General features: G+C 31.4%; 3 protein-coding genes across 3 annotated transcripts; all 3 read right to left on the bottom strand.

Moving 5' to 3' along the window:
• Nucleotides 1-4,329: 4,329 nt before the first annotated feature.
• Nucleotides 4,330-5,162, bottom strand: LOC114381048 (auxin-responsive protein SAUR72-like). The gene has a single exon (XM_028340223.1). The coding sequence runs from the start codon at nucleotides 4,993-4,995 to the stop codon at nucleotides 4,582-4,584; it is 414 nt and encodes a 137-aa protein (XP_028196024.1). The 5' UTR covers nucleotides 4,996-5,162; the 3' UTR covers nucleotides 4,330-4,581.
• Nucleotides 5,163-9,548: 4,386 nt separating this feature from the next.
• On the bottom strand, nucleotides 9,549-10,973 carry LOC114381734 (auxin-induced protein 6B-like). The gene is made up of 2 exons (XM_028340959.1): nucleotides 10,816-10,973; nucleotides 9,549-9,786 (listed from the first exon to the last, which is right to left on the bottom strand). The coding sequence occupies exons 1-2, from the start codon at nucleotides 10,971-10,973 to the stop codon at nucleotides 9,549-9,551; spliced, it is 396 nt and encodes a 131-aa protein (XP_028196760.1).
• Nucleotides 10,974-18,424: 7,451 nt separating this feature from the next.
• LOC114381733 (auxin-induced protein X15-like) lies at nucleotides 18,425-18,748 on the bottom strand. The gene has a single exon (XM_028340958.1). It carries the CDS (start codon nucleotides 18,746-18,748, stop codon nucleotides 18,425-18,427), a length of 324 nt encoding a protein of 107 aa, XP_028196759.1.
• Between the last annotated feature and the right edge of the window lie 381 nt (nucleotides 18,749-19,129).

Genomic DNA, 19,129 nt, shown 5'->3' with positions numbered 1-19,129 from the left:
TTGAAAAAATTTTACTTCTCGTTGGGTCCCTGAAACTTCAAAAGTTTTGTGAGATATCTCTACTGTTAGTTTCCGTCCAAAACGTGATGACATATTTTTTAGTTGAGCATGTCAGTGATACATGTGTGGAGCCATGTTAGAGGTATCAATGATATGGCGTGTCACTTAGATTTTTTTAATTTTAATATTTAATTTAATTTAATAAACTATTTTATTAGAAAATAAAGTTAAAGTGACTTGAAATGCGCATAATGGGTGTCGTTTTGAAGTTGAGAGAGACTTACAACACATTTCCTTCTTCTTTGTTCACGCAGGGCCGCTTCTGAGAGAGACCTTTTGATTGCGAGATTGGGGGAATCAATTACTGTCATGGAAGGGTGGGCTTCCTGTCATGGAGGGAGGAGCGATGACAGGTAGAGAACCAGTTGAGGATGGGGGAGGACAGTGTTGGTGGAGTCGTGGAGGGAGGGGGAGGTGAGGAAATCATTGATGGTGGCAAGGAAGGTGGCGGAGGAGGAGGTGTCGTCATCATCAATGATGTAGTTCACGCATTTGAACGTCTGACGTGATTTGTACGTGTTTGAATGTGTCAAACTAATGGACACATAATCACATTTTGAACAGAAACTAATGACAAATATTTTCTACAAAACTTTTGAAGTTTTAGGGATCCAATGAGAAGCAAAATTTTTTCAAGGATCAGTTGTGAAATTTGAGTAAATTTCAGGTATTTTCAACCTATTTAAGCCAAAAATAAAAAAAAATATTTTATTAAAAAATATTTTTTTTTTTATAAATAGGCTTAAACCAACCGCTTCGTTGTTACCGATTTAAGTGTTGCAAGCATTCATCCTTTTTGCTTATCGGTTTCTCAATTGGGCCACATACTGCACCATTTGTCTAGAGAACTCAAACTTCGTTCCATGTGGTGAACACTTTGATTAAAATTACCAGGATGTCGATCAAAGTCATCAGTCTCTCATCTGGAGACACATCAAATATAGTCATCTCTATGCATGATATTTTATTTTTATCACTATTACGTATAAATGTTAGTGACATTGTTATTTTCCACACTAATACCACTTTTAATGACACTTAAATATAACATTATTAGTATAATTATAACTTGAATATTAGTGAAGATTGGTGATGGATTAAAATATTGTCACAAGACTTTAACGATAATTTTTAAAACTATTAGTGATGATATTATCAGGAAATAAATTTTCCAATATTTCATTTATTGATTGCAATAAGTGAAGATAAATTGACTAAAGAAAATAACGAATTATTGGAGAAGTACCAAAAGGCTAAATTAATTATAATCAGAAATTAAAACTTCCTAGTAATTTTCCATCATAGAAAGTTAGGAAAATGAAAACAGTATTAGGGCGTGTATACCTTCATGCATCTTTGGTGCAGTCTGCCCTGCTCTCTCCGACAAACTACAATCTTCTGCAATTCTTGATGCCGACAAGGGACTGCAAGAGCTCTTTGCTATCTGAGCCCAACAACGCAGGATCAATCAAGCAGTAACAATAAACTATTTTTATTATCGAGCAAGTAGATTAACTAACACAGTTTACCCTTTGATTACGCAATTACATTAAATATTTAAATTTCAAATGGAGAGATTTGCCGCTTGTAATGGTTTTACTTGCCTCAACCAAAATTGTCTCCTTAAAAGAAACAAAAAAAAAAAAAACTTCATGTTTCTTCACTCTTGATTGCAACAACAACTAAATATTAATATTCCCTAACATCTTGAAGTATTTTTATTTCTTCTTGATAGTATCGTGAATTAGTGAACTTGCAAGCTTCTGAATTTAAACCTTGGGGTCTCTACATGCAAACTTTGGCTATTTATGCCGAGAAACGAACATACTGAAACGCACACACGCATAATTTCCCAAGTCTAGATGCTGAACAGCTTGCTAGTGGTTGTTGCCAGATATTGCATTTCCTTCTCATTATTTGGCGAGTCAAAATCTGAAACCATGAATATGCTTATAACAATTAAAATCCCAAAAGGAAGGGAAAGCGTTGCCGTGCGATGTGCTTCATGACTTGTAATTATCTTATTGTTCACTCATTGGTATACATGTTTTTAATGTTATCTTTTAGTTATAATTATCTCACATATAAATATGAAATATTGCGGTGTAAATATTGCAGCAAAACGCTTTCATTGTACGTATGTGCAGTAGGGCCGTAGGGGCCTGGACAAGCATGTGAATGCAATAATGCAAAACTGCACAATGCATGGATCCATGGAAGAGTAGAGTGTTTAATATATATATATATATATATATATATATATATATATATATATATATATATATATATATATATATATATATATATATATTAATAATAATAATAAAAGAATGCGTGAATAATTGGGAAGAAGACCTGAATACTAAGGCTGTTGTCTTCAATTTGTTCCTTAATGATTTCTCTTTTAAGGTGAATAATTCTGGATTCTTTTAGATAATTTCTAGCTGAAATTCTGAATAACAAAGCTTTAAGCCCATTTATGCATATTGTTGTAGTACTATGGCGATTAATGAACTGATACATGAACCTGTTGCATAAGTACTTGCATTAATGCATGAAATAATTAAGCTCTAACACTATTAATTAATTTCATCTGGTTTGTCAATTGGTTTCAGCAATTTCTGGTTTGCCAATTCATTGCATGGTCTTGCCCTTCGGTATAAGTATTTTTGTCAAATAATTTGATTGATCATCTTTAATAATTTATCAGTAATTTTTGTCAATTGGTTTTAGCAATTTATCAGTTTTATTATTATTAATTTATGTCAAATAATTTGATTGATCATCTTTAATAATATCTCTCATTCTAATCAAAACTTAAATGGAGACTTTACTTTAAGAGATTGAATCTAAAATCACTAAGATCAACAATTTATTGATATACTAATATAAGTATACTCTCATATACTTAATCATACATGTCCAAAAAAAAGTTATAAACACCCTAATTATAACCAAATATTAGACAAAGAAACATGTATAAGACAGAAACATAAAAACATTCTCTCTTAATAATTAAAAAAATGAGAATTATTCTCTATGATGTTAAAAAAAGAGAATGAGATTAATACTATTTTATTTGTAAGCAAATAATTTATATAATTATAAAAATTTATTATTTTTGTTTTATTTATCATATATATCAAAGAAAAATGTTTTTTTATTTAAATTTGCAAAATTACAATTATATATTCCTTTTATCATTTGCGAATTTTTATACGTATCTATTTTTAAGACTCATCAATCCCCCCAATAACAAAATATCATATCCGTGTATTATAGTTCCCTTCAATGAATGCAATTGGTCAATTTACGTCGATGGACTGAGAATTGATGGCAAGTGAGAGGTTAGATTTGGTGATATGAAAATCTCAATCGTTCGATTTTGATATAACTACATACGCTATAGCCAATGGCACTTGCTACAAAGAATCTCGTCTGCACTAAATTCGAGTTATTTACACACTTACTTTTACACTAGCTTAGAGCTTTTTAAGATGTCACATTTTAAGTTTAATTAGTACAAAGTTAGCTAGGATGGAGTCATGGAGAATTGTTATTATAGGATATTTTGTGCAAGGGTTGGTACCTCTTAGTATCCAAAATATCTACTGCATATCTTTCTTTTGTTGATACAAAAAAAAAAAAAAAAAACTAGCTTAGAGCTTACTTTGCACTCTCGTTCTCTCTCTGGACAATGATCTTATATTTTACTCTCTCATTCACACATGTTTTCTGTGCTTCTTTCTCTTCTCTGATCTTCTGCAGACTTTGACGATTAAGGGAGTGCAAAGAGCTTTTCTTTGTGGAAATCCGTAGCTTACTCCAGTGTAATCTCAAGAAAGCTGAACCAGTTATTTATAACTTTTTTTCATTTCTTCACACATAATAGCTTGATCAATAGCAAAATATACGTCCTACCTTACATCTTCTGCTACTGTTGTTGCTGCTGCAGTTTCCTATGTGATCTCTTGAAGCTAAAATTGAGTGACCCTTTTATACATCTTCAATTTACTTTATATCTTTCCCTTTTTATTTGTTATATTTTGTGCTGAATCAAATTCAAGCATGCGATTTCATTCGCTTAATTCACTGATTAGACCTTAGCTATATATTTGAACTAATGAAGTTATGGACCCTAAATAGGTTTATTTCTGGATATTTATCAATTTAAGCTTTTCTGGTGAATTTTTTTTTAGAATAATGCTACTCCTACTTAATTACAATTCAGATAGGAAGAAATTAAAAAGAGAGAAGTGTGGAATCAGATATACATCATTTGATAGAAAGAAAACAGTTGTTGTACTTATTACACCAAGCTAAATTAACTTGATGAAGTTGAATTTGACCCTCACGAGATTGGTGCAACGAAGTTATGTTCATGGAGACAACAACAAATTTACTCTATTAAATTATTAGTAGCATGCCCCAGAAGTCTTAAACAAGATATGGCTGATTTGAATCTAAATATCTAATGATTAATTTTCTATTAAATTCAACAAACTTGTTTCCCATTTCATGTCAACTACTGCAGGAAATGGCGCTACATTCACTAATATCTTGAATTGAATCTGTTAATTTGCCTCCATCTCCTCCAACACTTTCATGATCCCTTGGTTGTTCTAGAATCTTCTCTAGCTCTTGAGGGTGGCAGGGAATTACCAAAACCCCCTTCTGTCTGAAACCATACTCTTCTCTTGCCCGCTCCAGCAGTCCCAAAAATGCAGGGTCATCCAAATAGTGCAACTCCACAATAAACCTTTTGGTTTCTTCACCCTTGTTTGCAAGAACCACAAAGTGCCCTTCCAAAACGTCACCCGGCACCTCTGTTGTTGCTGAATCGTCGTTGCTGGTCAGTGTAAATGATCTCTTTATTGGTGCAAAGACTACTGCGAGACCATCGTGTACCTTTCCAAAGAAAGACCAAAGCATCATGAACTTTGTAATGTAGTGTTATCTTAATTAATTAAAGTACTCTTTATGAAGCTATATGGTTGAAACTTGAAAGCTTTGATAAATGAGTTTGTAGTAGTTTCATGATTGTAGAGTGTAGATATTTATAATAATGATGACTAAGTGGATAAGATGAAGAGAAGCAATGCATGAAATTTCTTGAGAGATGGTACTGTGGAGCCTTTTGCTTATTGGTACAGAAACATGCACACTAAATGCAACAATTTTGAGGGTCTTTTTCACTATCCTTCTGGACTCACGTATAGACAATTGGCGTGTATTCCTTACGCGGTGTCTCCGTGAGGATCACCCGTGCAATATTCCTATATAAATTGAATCTAGCACTATGATTTCTTTTCTTTGTGCCCTTCTTCGCTTGATTTTTATTTTTATTTTTTCTGCATGATTAGTGTTGGTACTGGAAACTATCCTTTTCATGATGTGTTGAGTTATGTTAGCACATCACCAAAGGAAAAATAAATGAACCTCTTTTCATGATAGCTACCACGTACCCCCAAAATTACCTTTGATTAGCGCTTTCTTGGCAAGTGGCACACCACTATTGCTGTTTCGTTTTCCTCTTCAACATCACTTGGATGAGCGATTTTCCGGGTCCAGAGTGGGAGACCCTTGAATAATTAATACCTTTGCAATAAAAGATTTGAGAATCTTCATTTGCATTGAGTCTCTACGATTATTATGTAGTTCTTCAATCTTCTTCATGGACTAGAACAATGTTATATATGATACATCGAAAATTTGAAATACAACATATAATCTCTAAACTTTTATTTCTATATGGAATTTCAGCGTTAGTATTCAGTGTAGAGTGTTGCAGGAATATTACAAAGCGAATTCTAGCATTGGATTTGGATGGGGAAAACGCGCAATGTTTATATCTCCATCATAGGGAGCCTAATTAGCCAGATAGGAGGCATTCCACGATGTTAAAGCGACATGTCATTTAATGTAACCTTTGGCTCATTCAATTCTTCCTTCTTATTATACGCGGGAATGTGGCATTGGATCTTTAACGATTACTATTTGCAAGTCAATTATATGTAATGTTTTGAGAAGTTAAAAATTATGTATGCTACAGACTTTTCTATGTAGCAATTGAGTGTTATTGATAGTGTGATTTAGAATTTCTCTCCCATGAAAATCCTATGCTATCTTCCAAAATTTAAGGGTGTTTTTTTGTCTTAGATCAGAAGTTACAGGTGGGCTCTAATTCATTGGGTCAGAAAATAATCTTATTTGTTATGCATGATTATTGCTGGTTCAGTAAAATTTTACACACAATAAGAATCGAATACAAATTCTTTCATTAAATAAATTATTTTCACTCATGAGAATACAATGGAACTTTAAATCATTCCGTCAATCCTTTGGGTTTTAAGAGTTTTGATACTGTTATCTTGAAACTCTCTTTACCGTCCCCTTCTCATTTTCTTCATTAATGTGTTTAAACTTATTTGGTCATTGATCCCAAAAACAATTATTTCAAAACTTTTAAATTTCTCTATATCATAACAACTCTCTTTACTCGTAGTAAATCTTTTAGATGAAAATAATCTTGTGTACAATCTCTTTATGCACTATGGTATGTTTGTTTTTCTGTTTATTAAAAGGGTGAGATAAATGAAAGAAATAAATTAGGAGAAAAAAATAATGAGAAATGCTATAGGTAATAGTGTGATGAAAAAAATATATAAAAGAAATTAAATGTGAATAAAAAAGTTAAGAAAACCGAAAGAAAACAAAAAGATACTTATACTTTCTTATCCAAAGAAAATGATAAAAAAAAAAGTCCTTGCAAGTTAACTAGCTAGGTTAATTTATTCAAACTTATTTTTAATCTTTGATTCAAAATTACGATCCCAAAAGTTATTGATATATGTTTATGCAATAATATTTAATTTTTATTAATGGTAAGAAATTATATATTAACCAAACAATATTAGTTATTACACCATTGCATGCCCCCTTTGTTATTTTTTTTCCTGATTGATGTAAGATACTTTACCATTTTTTATTTTATTTTACATAATAATCTTTCTTTACTTAAGTAATGTTTATGTCCCAAATACTATATTTTTTTATAGATAGAATAAGTATTATACATGAGAGACCATCTAATTTGAATTGGAATAAAATTATCATGAATAACAAAATTTTATCTCCTAACATTTAACATAATTACATACTAAACACACAGACTCAAGAACACTGGTTAATTAAGTTAGAATAATTGTATATTGATTGATGCTGGTACTTAATAACATAATTCAAAGAAATTTTACAAACAAAAATATCTTATTTTTAATAAAAACATAGAAAAAATAACTTTTAAAAAGGTACTTTTTGAAGAGTTTTCCCTAACCTTTTTCTTCCACCTCTTATCCTAATTACTTTTCCTCTAAGATGTTCGCGTACCTTTCTTATCTGTTTGTTCCCTCTTCAATCTCTCTTAATCTTTCTATCAGTAAAATAATTTTATTACGAATACCAGCAGTACTTTATATTGTTACATCATTTTAGTACAATTATTGTATGACTCCATCCGTAAATGAATTTAATTACGATCAGTAACTTATAATTTAAAATTTTATAAAATTAGTACTGAATATTGTCTTGTTTATAATTAAATGTTTGCAAATTAAAGACGATCAGGACATGGGCAAAGAAAAGAGATGTTTAGGGTCGTGATCAAAACTAAATTCTGAAGGAAGAGCTAAATTAACATGGTCACTGACAGACTAGAGAAGGAAGGTGCATCGAAGATGCTAAAAAAAGAAAGGCTATGAATCTTATAGAACCTGTGGGAAATGTACAAAATGGAAGTGGTTACAGTACGTAGTCTGGCGTTTGGCTTGGTATAGGGTATAGGGTATAGGCTATAGCATTGGCCCCATAAATTCACTTGATAAAATTTGGCTTAATTGGAATTTGGAATAAATACACACTGTCCAAAGTGATAAAACAGATGAAACAGGTTTCTTGGACACCACTACCTCATGCCTAGCTAGTTATAAATTGCAATTGTGATCGCGGTTTAATTATTGATATATCTTTTATTTATAATGTTGTATGGATTTTTATTCATTTTAAGATTTTGTCATTTGCCACCATTATATGCCTCCCGCGCTCACCCAATATCCCATACTACAATCTCATTCGATCGATCATTAACGCTTAGAATATTGAAGTCTGAATCTGATTTTTTATTTTTTATTTATTTACAAAAGGGTGCTATAAAACAATGTTGGATTTCTGTTGTGGCCTAATTGCAGTTTCATTGCAGCAATTCATGTGATTTAAATTAACACTATAAGGGCTCTGCAACCACAATATTGCAGCAGCAACAGGTGTTTCGGTCCACAATTTAGATCCCTAAGCACATTACTTGTTTAAATTTAATGTTGATAGTGCTGCTAGAAGTTTTTCTGGTTTGGGGGGGAATTGGTGGTGTCATAAGCAATGATGGCAGGCGTATGAGGCTGAAGTGCAGGTCGTCCTTAATACCGTCATTTTTTGTTGTGATTTTGACCTTAAGAATATTTTAATTGAATGTGATTCTTATCTTGTTGCTGGATGGGTGAATAATGAAAACAATTGGCCATGGAAATTGCTTGACATTTTAATTGAATGTGATCCTTAATACCGTCTTTCAAGTCCAGGAAATAATACTAAAATGTGTGTTAGTAGTTTATGTTTTTAGAAATCAAAATCATTTTGCTAACAACTTGGCTGAGCAAAGGTGCCGTTGAGAATCAGATCTATGGTGCTAGAAAGTCTTATGGTCAACTTCTATTTTCAATTTTCTTGTTTTATCAACAAAAATTTGGTTTTGCTTCCAAAGATTTGATGTAGCTCAATGTGTCTATTCACATCTAATATAAGATTTGTTGTAACCATCGGATGTTATCAAATTTTGTTCTTAGTTTTGGTTTTTAGTTAGAAGTCCAGCTGGAGTTCTGTTGTAATTTCTCGGACCATGGTTTTAAATTGTGGCTACCCTCACAGTTACGATTTTGTCACTATCCTTGACGAAGTGAAAGATTGCCAAAAAAAATAAAAAAATATGCAGGTGGCCGCAAATGTGATTTTAATGATTAAGAAAATCTTTACTTTGCAGCTGCAACTGCAATTGTAGATGACAATTTAAAATCATGTCTCAAACTGGTGTGTCAATGTTGCTAGCTGTTTGTCCTTTTGATATTCTATCTTTTTTCCTAACTATATTAATTGGTTTGGTATTTCTGGAATTCTACTTAATAAAATCTTGTAAAAAATAAAAGGTTTAAAAAAGAAGTTACACAAAATACTTCCTTAATTAATTGTTAATTTCTTTTATTGTGTTAATTTTTCATTGAAAGAACACGAATATTAGGAGACACACAAAGTAATAACAAGAAATTAGATTCTGTTTCCTAATAATTGTTCTCTACAATGGAAAGATGTATCCATTCCTTCATCTCTACAATGGAATTTAAGATGACTATCATCCCTTTGTTCGTCTTTGGTTCCTTGCTCTATGCTTTGGGAGCATCTAGAATCTTCTGTAATTCTTGAGGGCGACAAGAGAGTGCAAGAACTCCTTGCTGTCTGAAACCGTACTCTTCCTGAGCTTCATTCAGAAGTACCAAGAATGCAGGATCATTCAAGTAGTCTAACCCAATAATAAACCTTTTGGTTTCCTCACCCTTGATTGCAAGAACCGCAAAATAACCTTTCATAACATCATCTTGGCCCGCCGTTGTGGCGCGATATCTTCACTGAAGTAACTGAATGCAGGCCTTCTGGCTACAAGCAGTGAAAGACCCTTTTGTATCCTCCCAACAAAATACCTAAGCATCTTGAAATTTGTTTTGTTCTGATAGTAGAATATTGAGTTAATGACTTACAAGTCTTAGAGCTTGAGGTCGTTGCATGTGGAGTTTGGCTATTTATGCTGAGAACACACGCGTAATTTCTTGACTTTAGGTGCGGATTAGTTTCCAAACACTGCAAACAGTGGATGCGTGTGCCATGCATTGCATTTATTGCCAATTTGCAATTATTTGAGGGGTCCTCTTATCTTTGAGGGAGGGCCTAGCTGGAATTTGTCGTCCCCGTGTTTCTCTTATCTTATGTATATGCTCAAATACTACAATCCAAGAATTTGGTTTTCGTTTTGGCTAAAATGAATAAAGGTTTTTAGTTGCTACTGTGTGTGGATATTATGAGAAATTGTGGAACCAATAAGGTTAGTACAATTGCTATCCTACTGTAACTGTAAACACCTCAGAAACTTTTTTTAGGCAAAAAGAATTGTATATGTTAGTATTTTAGGGGAATAAGAAAATTGGGTTGGTTGTTTAATGGCTGTTGACATGGGCTTTAGAGAGGTTAGTAATAGTTGACTTAGTGAAGGGAAATTGTATAGAAGTGTAATAGTGAGTAATTGGCTGTGTAACTCCTAACAATAGCGGAGGAGCTTGTGTTGATCTATCAAAACTCATTACAACAAGTGCAAATTACATATTTATAGGCAACACTTCACCGCCTACTACATGTGTTGGTGGACTATTAAATAATATTATACATTATTCTAGCATTTTCTTAACTTAAGAACTAACGAGACATTTCTCTTACATATGTGACTTCAATAGCTTTATAGAAAAATCTAGATTTATCAAGACACTTCTATAGGTTTTTTTATAGTCATTGTGAAATGTCTAGATATTTGTAGCACTTTCAACACTCCTCCTTGATGCAAATTTCAGTAACTCCAAAAACATATTTTGAAATTGCTCAAACTTGATTCTTGGTAGTGCCTTGATGAATATGTCTACAACTTGGTCTTTAGTCATGTAGTACTCCAACTGAATTTGCTTATTTGCTTCTACTTCTTTAATGAAGTGATACTTGATTGCTATATGTTTAGTTCTTTGATGATGAATTGGATTCTTCACCATTGTTATTGTTGACTTATTGTCACAATAGATTATAGTTAGTCTTTCTTGTTGTTCACTCATTTATGCAAGTATTCTCTGAAGCCATATTGCTTGACTTGTAGTCTCCGCAGCAGCCACATACCCTACTTTTTCTAATGATTGTGCAATTGTTCCTTGCTTCTTAGATGTCAAAGAGAAAAATCTTGATCCTATTGAGAAGGCATATCCTGACGTACTCTTCATGTCGTCTATTGATCCTACCCAATCACAGTTGGTATAGCCAATCAACCTTGAGTTGGTCATGGTTTTGTACCATTTACCAAACTCTTTTGTTCCTTGTAGATATCTTAGAATTCTTTTTGTTGTTCCATTGTGAATTTGGCTTGGCCTTTGCATGAATCTTGATAGAAGACTTTGTAGCATACATGATGTCAAGTCGTGTAGCTATGAGATATAGTAGACTTCCGATCAAACTCCTATAGTGTGATGCATCAGCTTCCAGTGCTCCATCGTCTTTTTGCAACTTCTCATTTGTCGTGAGTGCAATTGTCATAGATTTGCATCCATACATCTTAAATTTCTTCAATAGAGCTTCAATGTATTTCTTTTTAGAGATAAGTATTCCTTCTTTTTGTTGTCTTACCTCTATGTTGAGGAAGTAATTCATCAAGCCAAGCTCAATCATCTTGAATGTCTTCATCATGTCTTCTTTGAATTCTTTCATCATCTTCAAATTGTTGCCTGTGTAGATAAGATCATCTACGTATAGGGAGACAAGGAAATTATCATGCTAACCTTGAGTCTTGATGTACAATCTCAACACTTTAGCTTCATTGCCTTTGCTTACAAAGCCTTGTGGTTGCTCCACATAAATCTCTTCTTCAAGCACACCATTTAGAAATTTTGATTTGACATCTAATTGGTAGATGTTCCACCCTTTTTGTGTTGCAAGAGCTATTAAGGCTCTAATTGTATCTTGGCGAGCAATTGGGGAAAATGTTTCATTGTAGTCGACCTAGAGTTGCTGTCAATAACCTTTAGCAACTAATCTAGCCTTGTGCTTTTGTATTGTACCATGAGGATTAAGCTTTTGTATTAGTGCAATTGCTATCGCATTGTAATTGTAAACACCTCAGAAACTCTTTTTAGGCAAAAAGTATTGTATGTTACAAAAAGGAACTTGATACAAAAGGTAACAAGTTCATAGGCAGTGCACGTGCCAACAAGCACTCACTCCCACAAAAAAACCCACACCCCACCAATTACTAAATACATAAAACGCGTAAAAATTTTTGATATTGTAACTATTTTTTTTCTTTTTTTATCAACAATTGTTAATTGTAATAGTTAATTTTTGTTAATGGGTGATTCAAATCCACAACCTCTCTTGGATCTCCTCCCTTCTTCCTTCACCACTCCAACCTTATAACCCCGTATTGTAACTATAATTATGATTGCAAATTGTATTTTAAAACCATGATAAGTCCTCTTTCAATGCAATATTTATTTTGATTAATTTGTTGTTCTTAAAACAAGTCAAAACCAAATATAAGGTTTTAGCCACTTGAAAACCTTTTTTTAAGCTCATTTCTGTTAGCTTCTTAACAAACATATCAAATCACATAAATAGTATAAAGTGAAAGTTCAAATATCATATCCATAAGGCTCTCGTAATACTTGACAAAAAAATAACATTCACTAACTACGGTTATTGAAATAACGGTGATTTTAATTGGATTGCAAAAATATAAATAGAAATAGCATAAATAAACAAAAATTGCTTTTGGCATTCTTACAAACACAAAATGCGATAAAAAGAGGTAAAATAACAAAGAATAAAAGAGTTGAGATTAATTTTACTAAACCACATCCTCACACAAACAAAGATCATTCATCGAGTTCAAAACTCAATTATTATCATCAACTCTAAAAAATACTCAAACCTTGATTCCTCGGATAGAAAGAATCTAAGTTGACCAAACTATTAATCCCTTGATTAGTCTAACCAAGTGACTTACTTTAAGAACAAGTGTTAAAATATGACTAAAAAGACATGCTCCATCCCTAGACACAAAACTCATTAAGTGTTTTTCTCTATTTCTAAGTTCAAAAGCATTTTCCAATGACAATTCAAACCACAAAATCAAGCAAAGGGTGATCAAGCTAAAGAAGCATTAATGCATAGAAGAGAACACTTAATAATGAACTATTAATAAACAGATTAATAATCAAAATATAAACATAAGGATGAGTTCAACTCTCAAAATGGGTAAATCTAACTGCATAACTACAAGAAAAGAAGAAAATAAATGAAAAAGATGATGAGAAATGGTAGGGAAGTCATGAAGAGTAAAGGAGAGAGCTTCCCAGCCTTCACCCTCAACCCTAGATAGTTCTCTTAACCAAATATGTTTTCAATTTGCATCCTTGGAGCTTAAATAGGGTCAAACATGTTGCACTATTGTTTCTACATAATGGCATGCGCACTAAACTTGAGTTTCGCGCTTAACATGCATGCAAAATAAAACTCCTGTTGTAAGTGACTATGTGTTAAACCTAAGGTATGCGTTTAGCTCAAATCTTTGGCAATAGAACAATTCGCTTAGCACGCACTAGTCTTAGTTCTAGCCCATTCAACCTTAAATTGGGTTCCACACCAGCTATCTTCTTTCTTCATTTATTTTTACACAAAAATAAACTAAAATTAGATTAAAAAAATTAAACATTTAAACTATTTTAAAGCTATTCTAATTTATTCAAAGCTTAATTATAAACAAAGTCAATCAAATGAGTCTAATTTACGATTTCAGGTAACAGTCTAGCAAATGAGTGTAATTTCATTGTTATATGTAGTATGCCAACAATTATACTGCTCTCTTTTTTTCTTTTTTCTGGGGATGCAATGGTCTTAGAAACGTTAAACTTATCTCTGAAGTCTGAACTATAGGTTATCATTCATAAGAGTAACCTTATTAGTGTCGTGTGGACAACCATTTTCTTTTGGTAGCATCTAAGTTTCTTCTCAACTTATAAATTCATAAAAGTATATATACATACTTCACAAATGAATAATATTCAACTAGTGCATAATAGACAATTATCAAATGTGTAAATCAACTAATATAAAATTACTCCATAGTTTTAAATTTAAGCTTAAAATATGATGTGATATTTAATATTTGGAGAAAAAACTTTATTATTCATCATGGTCTTATATCCATCAAAATTATCTACAATGAAATTGTAAGTTTATATTTTTTTGAAGTTACCCCCTAATTAAAATGAGACGTGATTTTATTTTTTTAAAATATTTTTATTGACTTAATTCTTTTAATCACGTTCATTAATAGCTTGTTTTATTGTTTCAAAATTTTATTAACTATGCGTATTGGGAAGAGATAAAATAATTTTCCCAAAATATATACTATAGATTCTAAGACATTAATGTATTATTGCATTTAGAAAAGAATGACTCGTAATGAAGTATATATTTTTGCCCCTAAAAAGAAAAATGAAGTACAGTATATTTTTGTAAAAAAATTATTGCATAAAACATTTTAAATTAGTTCTTATTAGAACTTATAAAAAAGATAAATAGTAACTTCAAATTCTGTTTTGTATTTGAAGTTTTGAACACTTTTCTCCTTTGACCATTTGAGCTGAATAAAGACTTAAATCATGCCGACAAGATGCAAACGGCTATGGGGAGGCAAATTTGCAAGAAAGAATTTTAAGTGTCTTATTTTGTTGGCCCCTATTCTGCTTGGAGCCAACTATCATTGGATTTTTGTGTTATTATTCATTAGTTTCGTACCATTATCTGCAACACGAATGGGGTCTACAATAAAATGCTTTCGTTCTGATTAGAGAGGGGAGGCGTGCGGACAAACAAGTATGACTATACATTACATATATAGGTCAGGGAAAGAATATTAGTATTTAACTGAATTAATCTTTCTCTAAAGAGCATTTTAATTAGTATTCATGCATTTTGCAGATATGTTATAGCCAGGGACTGGGACAAACTCAGAAATTTTTGTTAGTGGGAGTATCAAATAATTTTTAATATTTTTATAAAAGTAAAATATTATAATTTACTATAAAATATATAATATCATGATAAAAGAAATATAAAATACTTAAGTTTTTATAAATTATAATTGTTCTTTACTTATTTTGATATTTAAAAATATTTTATAATTTTTTATTATTAATACTAATTTAGTATGTGAAATATAATGTTTTTCATTAAAATAACCAATATTAAAATACTATTAATCTTGATTTCTTTCGATCAGAGATACATGAGGAATACAGTAAAAGAAAAACACCTAAAAGAATTATACTATGGAAATTTTTAAAAATTACATATTTTATTCATTTATTGAACAAGTAATTCAAGTTTTTTTATTATCTTTGTTTTAACAAAATTTCTCTATTTTTTCTTTCTTCGCAATCTTTGAATAATCCATTAATGTCAAGAAAGACTATTTATTTATGTGATTTTAGAAAAAAAGAATGATCTATTCTTATATAAGCATTATACAAAATTTAAAATTATATCTTTTAAAATTTGTTTAATAAATCTTTTCTTATTTCTTATTTTTATTATCTTTATTCAATCTAATATATTATTATACTAATATCTTTTTAAAAAAACATAACAGCGTAAAACGGTATACTTTATACCGTGTGTGTTGTGTTTTTTTTTTTATGTTATTGTAATAATAATAAGAATTAGATTAAATGGTTTGGACTTGAATATGTAATCTTTGTATTGAATGTATTATGTTTGTTTGTTTGAGTGTTGGGTTAAAAAAATTCAACCATACAGATAATAAGGTGCATTGGCCAGTGGTTATAGCTTACTTCTCACTGCAGTTTATACAAGGATAATATATGGAACAAGACCTGCTTGTTTTTTTTTTTCTTGGAAGGCGAGAAGACCTGCTTGTTATCATATCGTCGGGTTACTTCAATTGTATTCGTTGAGTTATATATGATTTTTAACACCTAAATTCTACACAAACACTTTACTAACACCTTTTTTTTTTCACATGATATATCTATTACATTCATTCCAACTCCTGCCAATAATATAATATATAATTTCATTGTTGCCAAAATAAATAAATTAACTAAACAGTAAAGAGAATCCCAAGATATATATATATATATATATGTGTGTACGGATCTAAAAATGTATTAAAGGAAGTCAAAAAATTTCTTACATAATTATTTAAATATTTTAGTTTTAATAAATAATTATTTATTAAATAATAAGTTTAAAATATTAATTATTAATTTTATGGATTAAATTAGATATATGATCTATTATTAATTTTTTTACACAAATATCAATTTAAAAACTTATGTTTCTTATTTTTTTTTATTAATATTTTTTGTAATTTTTTTTTTCATATTTATACAAAGGATCTTAAAGGAGGACAGGGAAGACCCTGCTTGCTTTCCCTTAGATCTTTTCCTATATATATGTTTAATTCAAGAGAGACATTCAGATTACATGCCCTCTTTGTTTTCTTTTTATTCTGATTGATGAAATACTTTACCATTTTTATTTTATTTTACATAATAGTATTTTTTACTTAAGTAGTATTTGATTTAATTTTTTCAAGCTTCCCTTAATTTGCTTAAAGGGGAAATTATATAAGATTAAAAAATATTTTAAGGAGCTTTACAGAAAAACACTTGTTTTTAATAAATAAATTTCAAAAAAGTAACTTTTAAAAAAGCACCTTTTTCTTTCACCTCATCAGCTTTATCCCAATCACTTTTCCTCTAAGAACATTTTCGTGCTCATTTCTTATCTGTTTGTTCCCTATTCAATCTCTCTCAATCATTTTATCAGAAAAAAATAATTTTATTACGAAAGCCATCAGTATTCTACATTGTAACATGATTCAGTAGTGCAATCATTGTATGAGCAACTCCCATCCGTGACTGAATTTAATTACAGTCAGTTGTTTTAATTTATTTTAAAAAAAAATACTAAATATTTTTAGTTTTATTTTAATTTATCTTTTTGAGTTTCGTTCATCTCATAACCAAAACAGAATTACATCAGTAAGGTGTTTTCAACAATGGTCAAACATAGTGGGGAATTAATTGGTAATGTCATAAAAAATGGTTGTAGGCTCATGAGGATGAAGTGCAGGTCCTCCTCTATGCCCTCATTTTGTGTTGTGATATTTTTCCTTAAGCATATTGTAAGAATTTGATTCTACTCTAGTTGTTGGACGGGTGAATAATCAAAACATTAAGCCATGGAAATTGCTTAACACTTTCAACTTCATAGCTGCTTTCCATGAAATAGTAAATTGTGTGGTAGTATAGTTTATGTCTTTAGATTTAGAGAGCAAAATCATTTTGCTGACAACTTGGCTAAGCAAAGGTATCTGCTTTAGGGCATCAAATCTATGGCTTCTCTCTTTGATAGAAACTCGTCTGTTACAATTTTGTGCTTAGGAAGTAAAAGGTAGCTTTCCAACACACTCCCTCATGTTGGACATTGTGGGCTTGGTCGACCATGGCAGTACAGGTGGTCGACCAATGAATAAGCTTTAATACCATTTTATAATATCACTTTTGGATTGGATGTATTTAAATTCCAGAAATAAGGTGAATATTACACAAGCATCCTGAATTACATTCAATTCAATCCAAAAGTCTCATGAAGCTTCATAAGGTGAATATATTATACTCCCTCGAAGCTAGCTGCGCAATTATGGCAAAGCTAAGAAACTGCAATTAAGGCGTGATAAGAGTATCGGCAATTAATTAATTAAGGTGGCATTCGATCATCATCTAAGATTTTGATATATAATAATCTGTCGTCGCAAGACGGCTTAGCTACGTATAAATAGGTATTTTCTAATGTGAAAAAAACCCTAAAGCAAGAAATAAGAAAAGATCAAAAAGGTCCTTACATGAAGAAAACCGTAAAAGTACCCCTAACATTATGATAAAAAAGAAAATTGTCATTCATGATCCTTTAAACGATGCAATCTGGCTAAAATTTTGTGACATGTAGTGTAGAGACTGCGTTTTGCTCGAAAGGTCATTTCCATATGAAAAAGTATACTTGTTTGTCAAAAACGAACTTTTTGGATAAACTCGATCTGGACAACTCTGCACTACATCAAATTTCTTCTTATCACTTGACACTTAGCAAGACAAACTCTCATTCAACTAACTTACATGCTCAGCGGTACTTTTAACTTTAAATCAAGTAAGTTTTAAAATAAAAGCTCTTAAGAAAGAAGTTAGGCCACTAAATAGTACCATAAGTGTTAATTATTTTCATTGATGTGTTGTTGTTTTTATTGAAAGAACAAGAACATTATTGGAGATATAAAAAGTAATAAGTAATTAGATTCTGCTCTCTAATATTTGTTCTTTACAATGGAAATTAAGATGACTACCATCCCTTTCTTCATCTTTGGTTCCTTGCTCTATGCTTTGGGACCATTTAGAATCTTCTGTAACTCTTGAGGGCAACAAGGGAGTACAAGAGCTCCCTTTTGCCTGAAACCAAACTCTTCTTGAGCTTGGTCCAGAAGTCCCAAGAATGCAGGATCATTCAAGTAATCTAACCCAACAATAAACCTCTTGGTTTCCTCACCCTTAATTGCATGAACAGCAAAATAGCCTTCCTTAACATCATCCGGTGCCGCGGTTGTGGCACGATCTTCACTGAAGTAGCTGAATGCAGCAGGCCTTCTTGCTACAAACAGTGAAAGACCCTTTTGTATCCTCCCAACAAAATTCCTAAGCATCTTGAACTTCGAGTGTTATAAGTTTACTTCTGATAGAGTATGTGTTAGAAGTTTTAGAGCTTGGAGTCCTCGTATTCAGATTTTTGCTATTTATGCTGAAAACACACACGGTCTTCACTCTAGGTAAGGTTTTTCCAAACAGTGAATGACGTGTTCCCGTGTATTGCATTTATTGCCAATTCGCTATTATTTGGAGGGTCCTCTTATCTTCCAAGGGGGGGCCTAGAATTTGTTGTTCCTGCTCTCTTTCTCTTATAGTACTGTATTGTGTTTCATACAATCCAAGAATTTGGCTTTTTGCTAACATGATTACATGAATCATGAATGTTTCAAACAACCTGATATTTTACCATAAGAGAATACTATTTTTTAGTAATGCAT

Source organism: Glycine soja, chromosome 13 (assembly GCF_004193775.1).
Source record: "Glycine soja cultivar W05 chromosome 13, ASM419377v2, whole genome shotgun sequence".
In the NCBI taxonomy this organism is placed as follows: domain Eukaryota; kingdom Viridiplantae; phylum Streptophyta; class Magnoliopsida; order Fabales; family Fabaceae; genus Glycine; species Glycine soja.
Note: the sequence above shows the minus strand (reverse complement) of the source record. Positions and strands in the feature narration are given on the sequence as shown.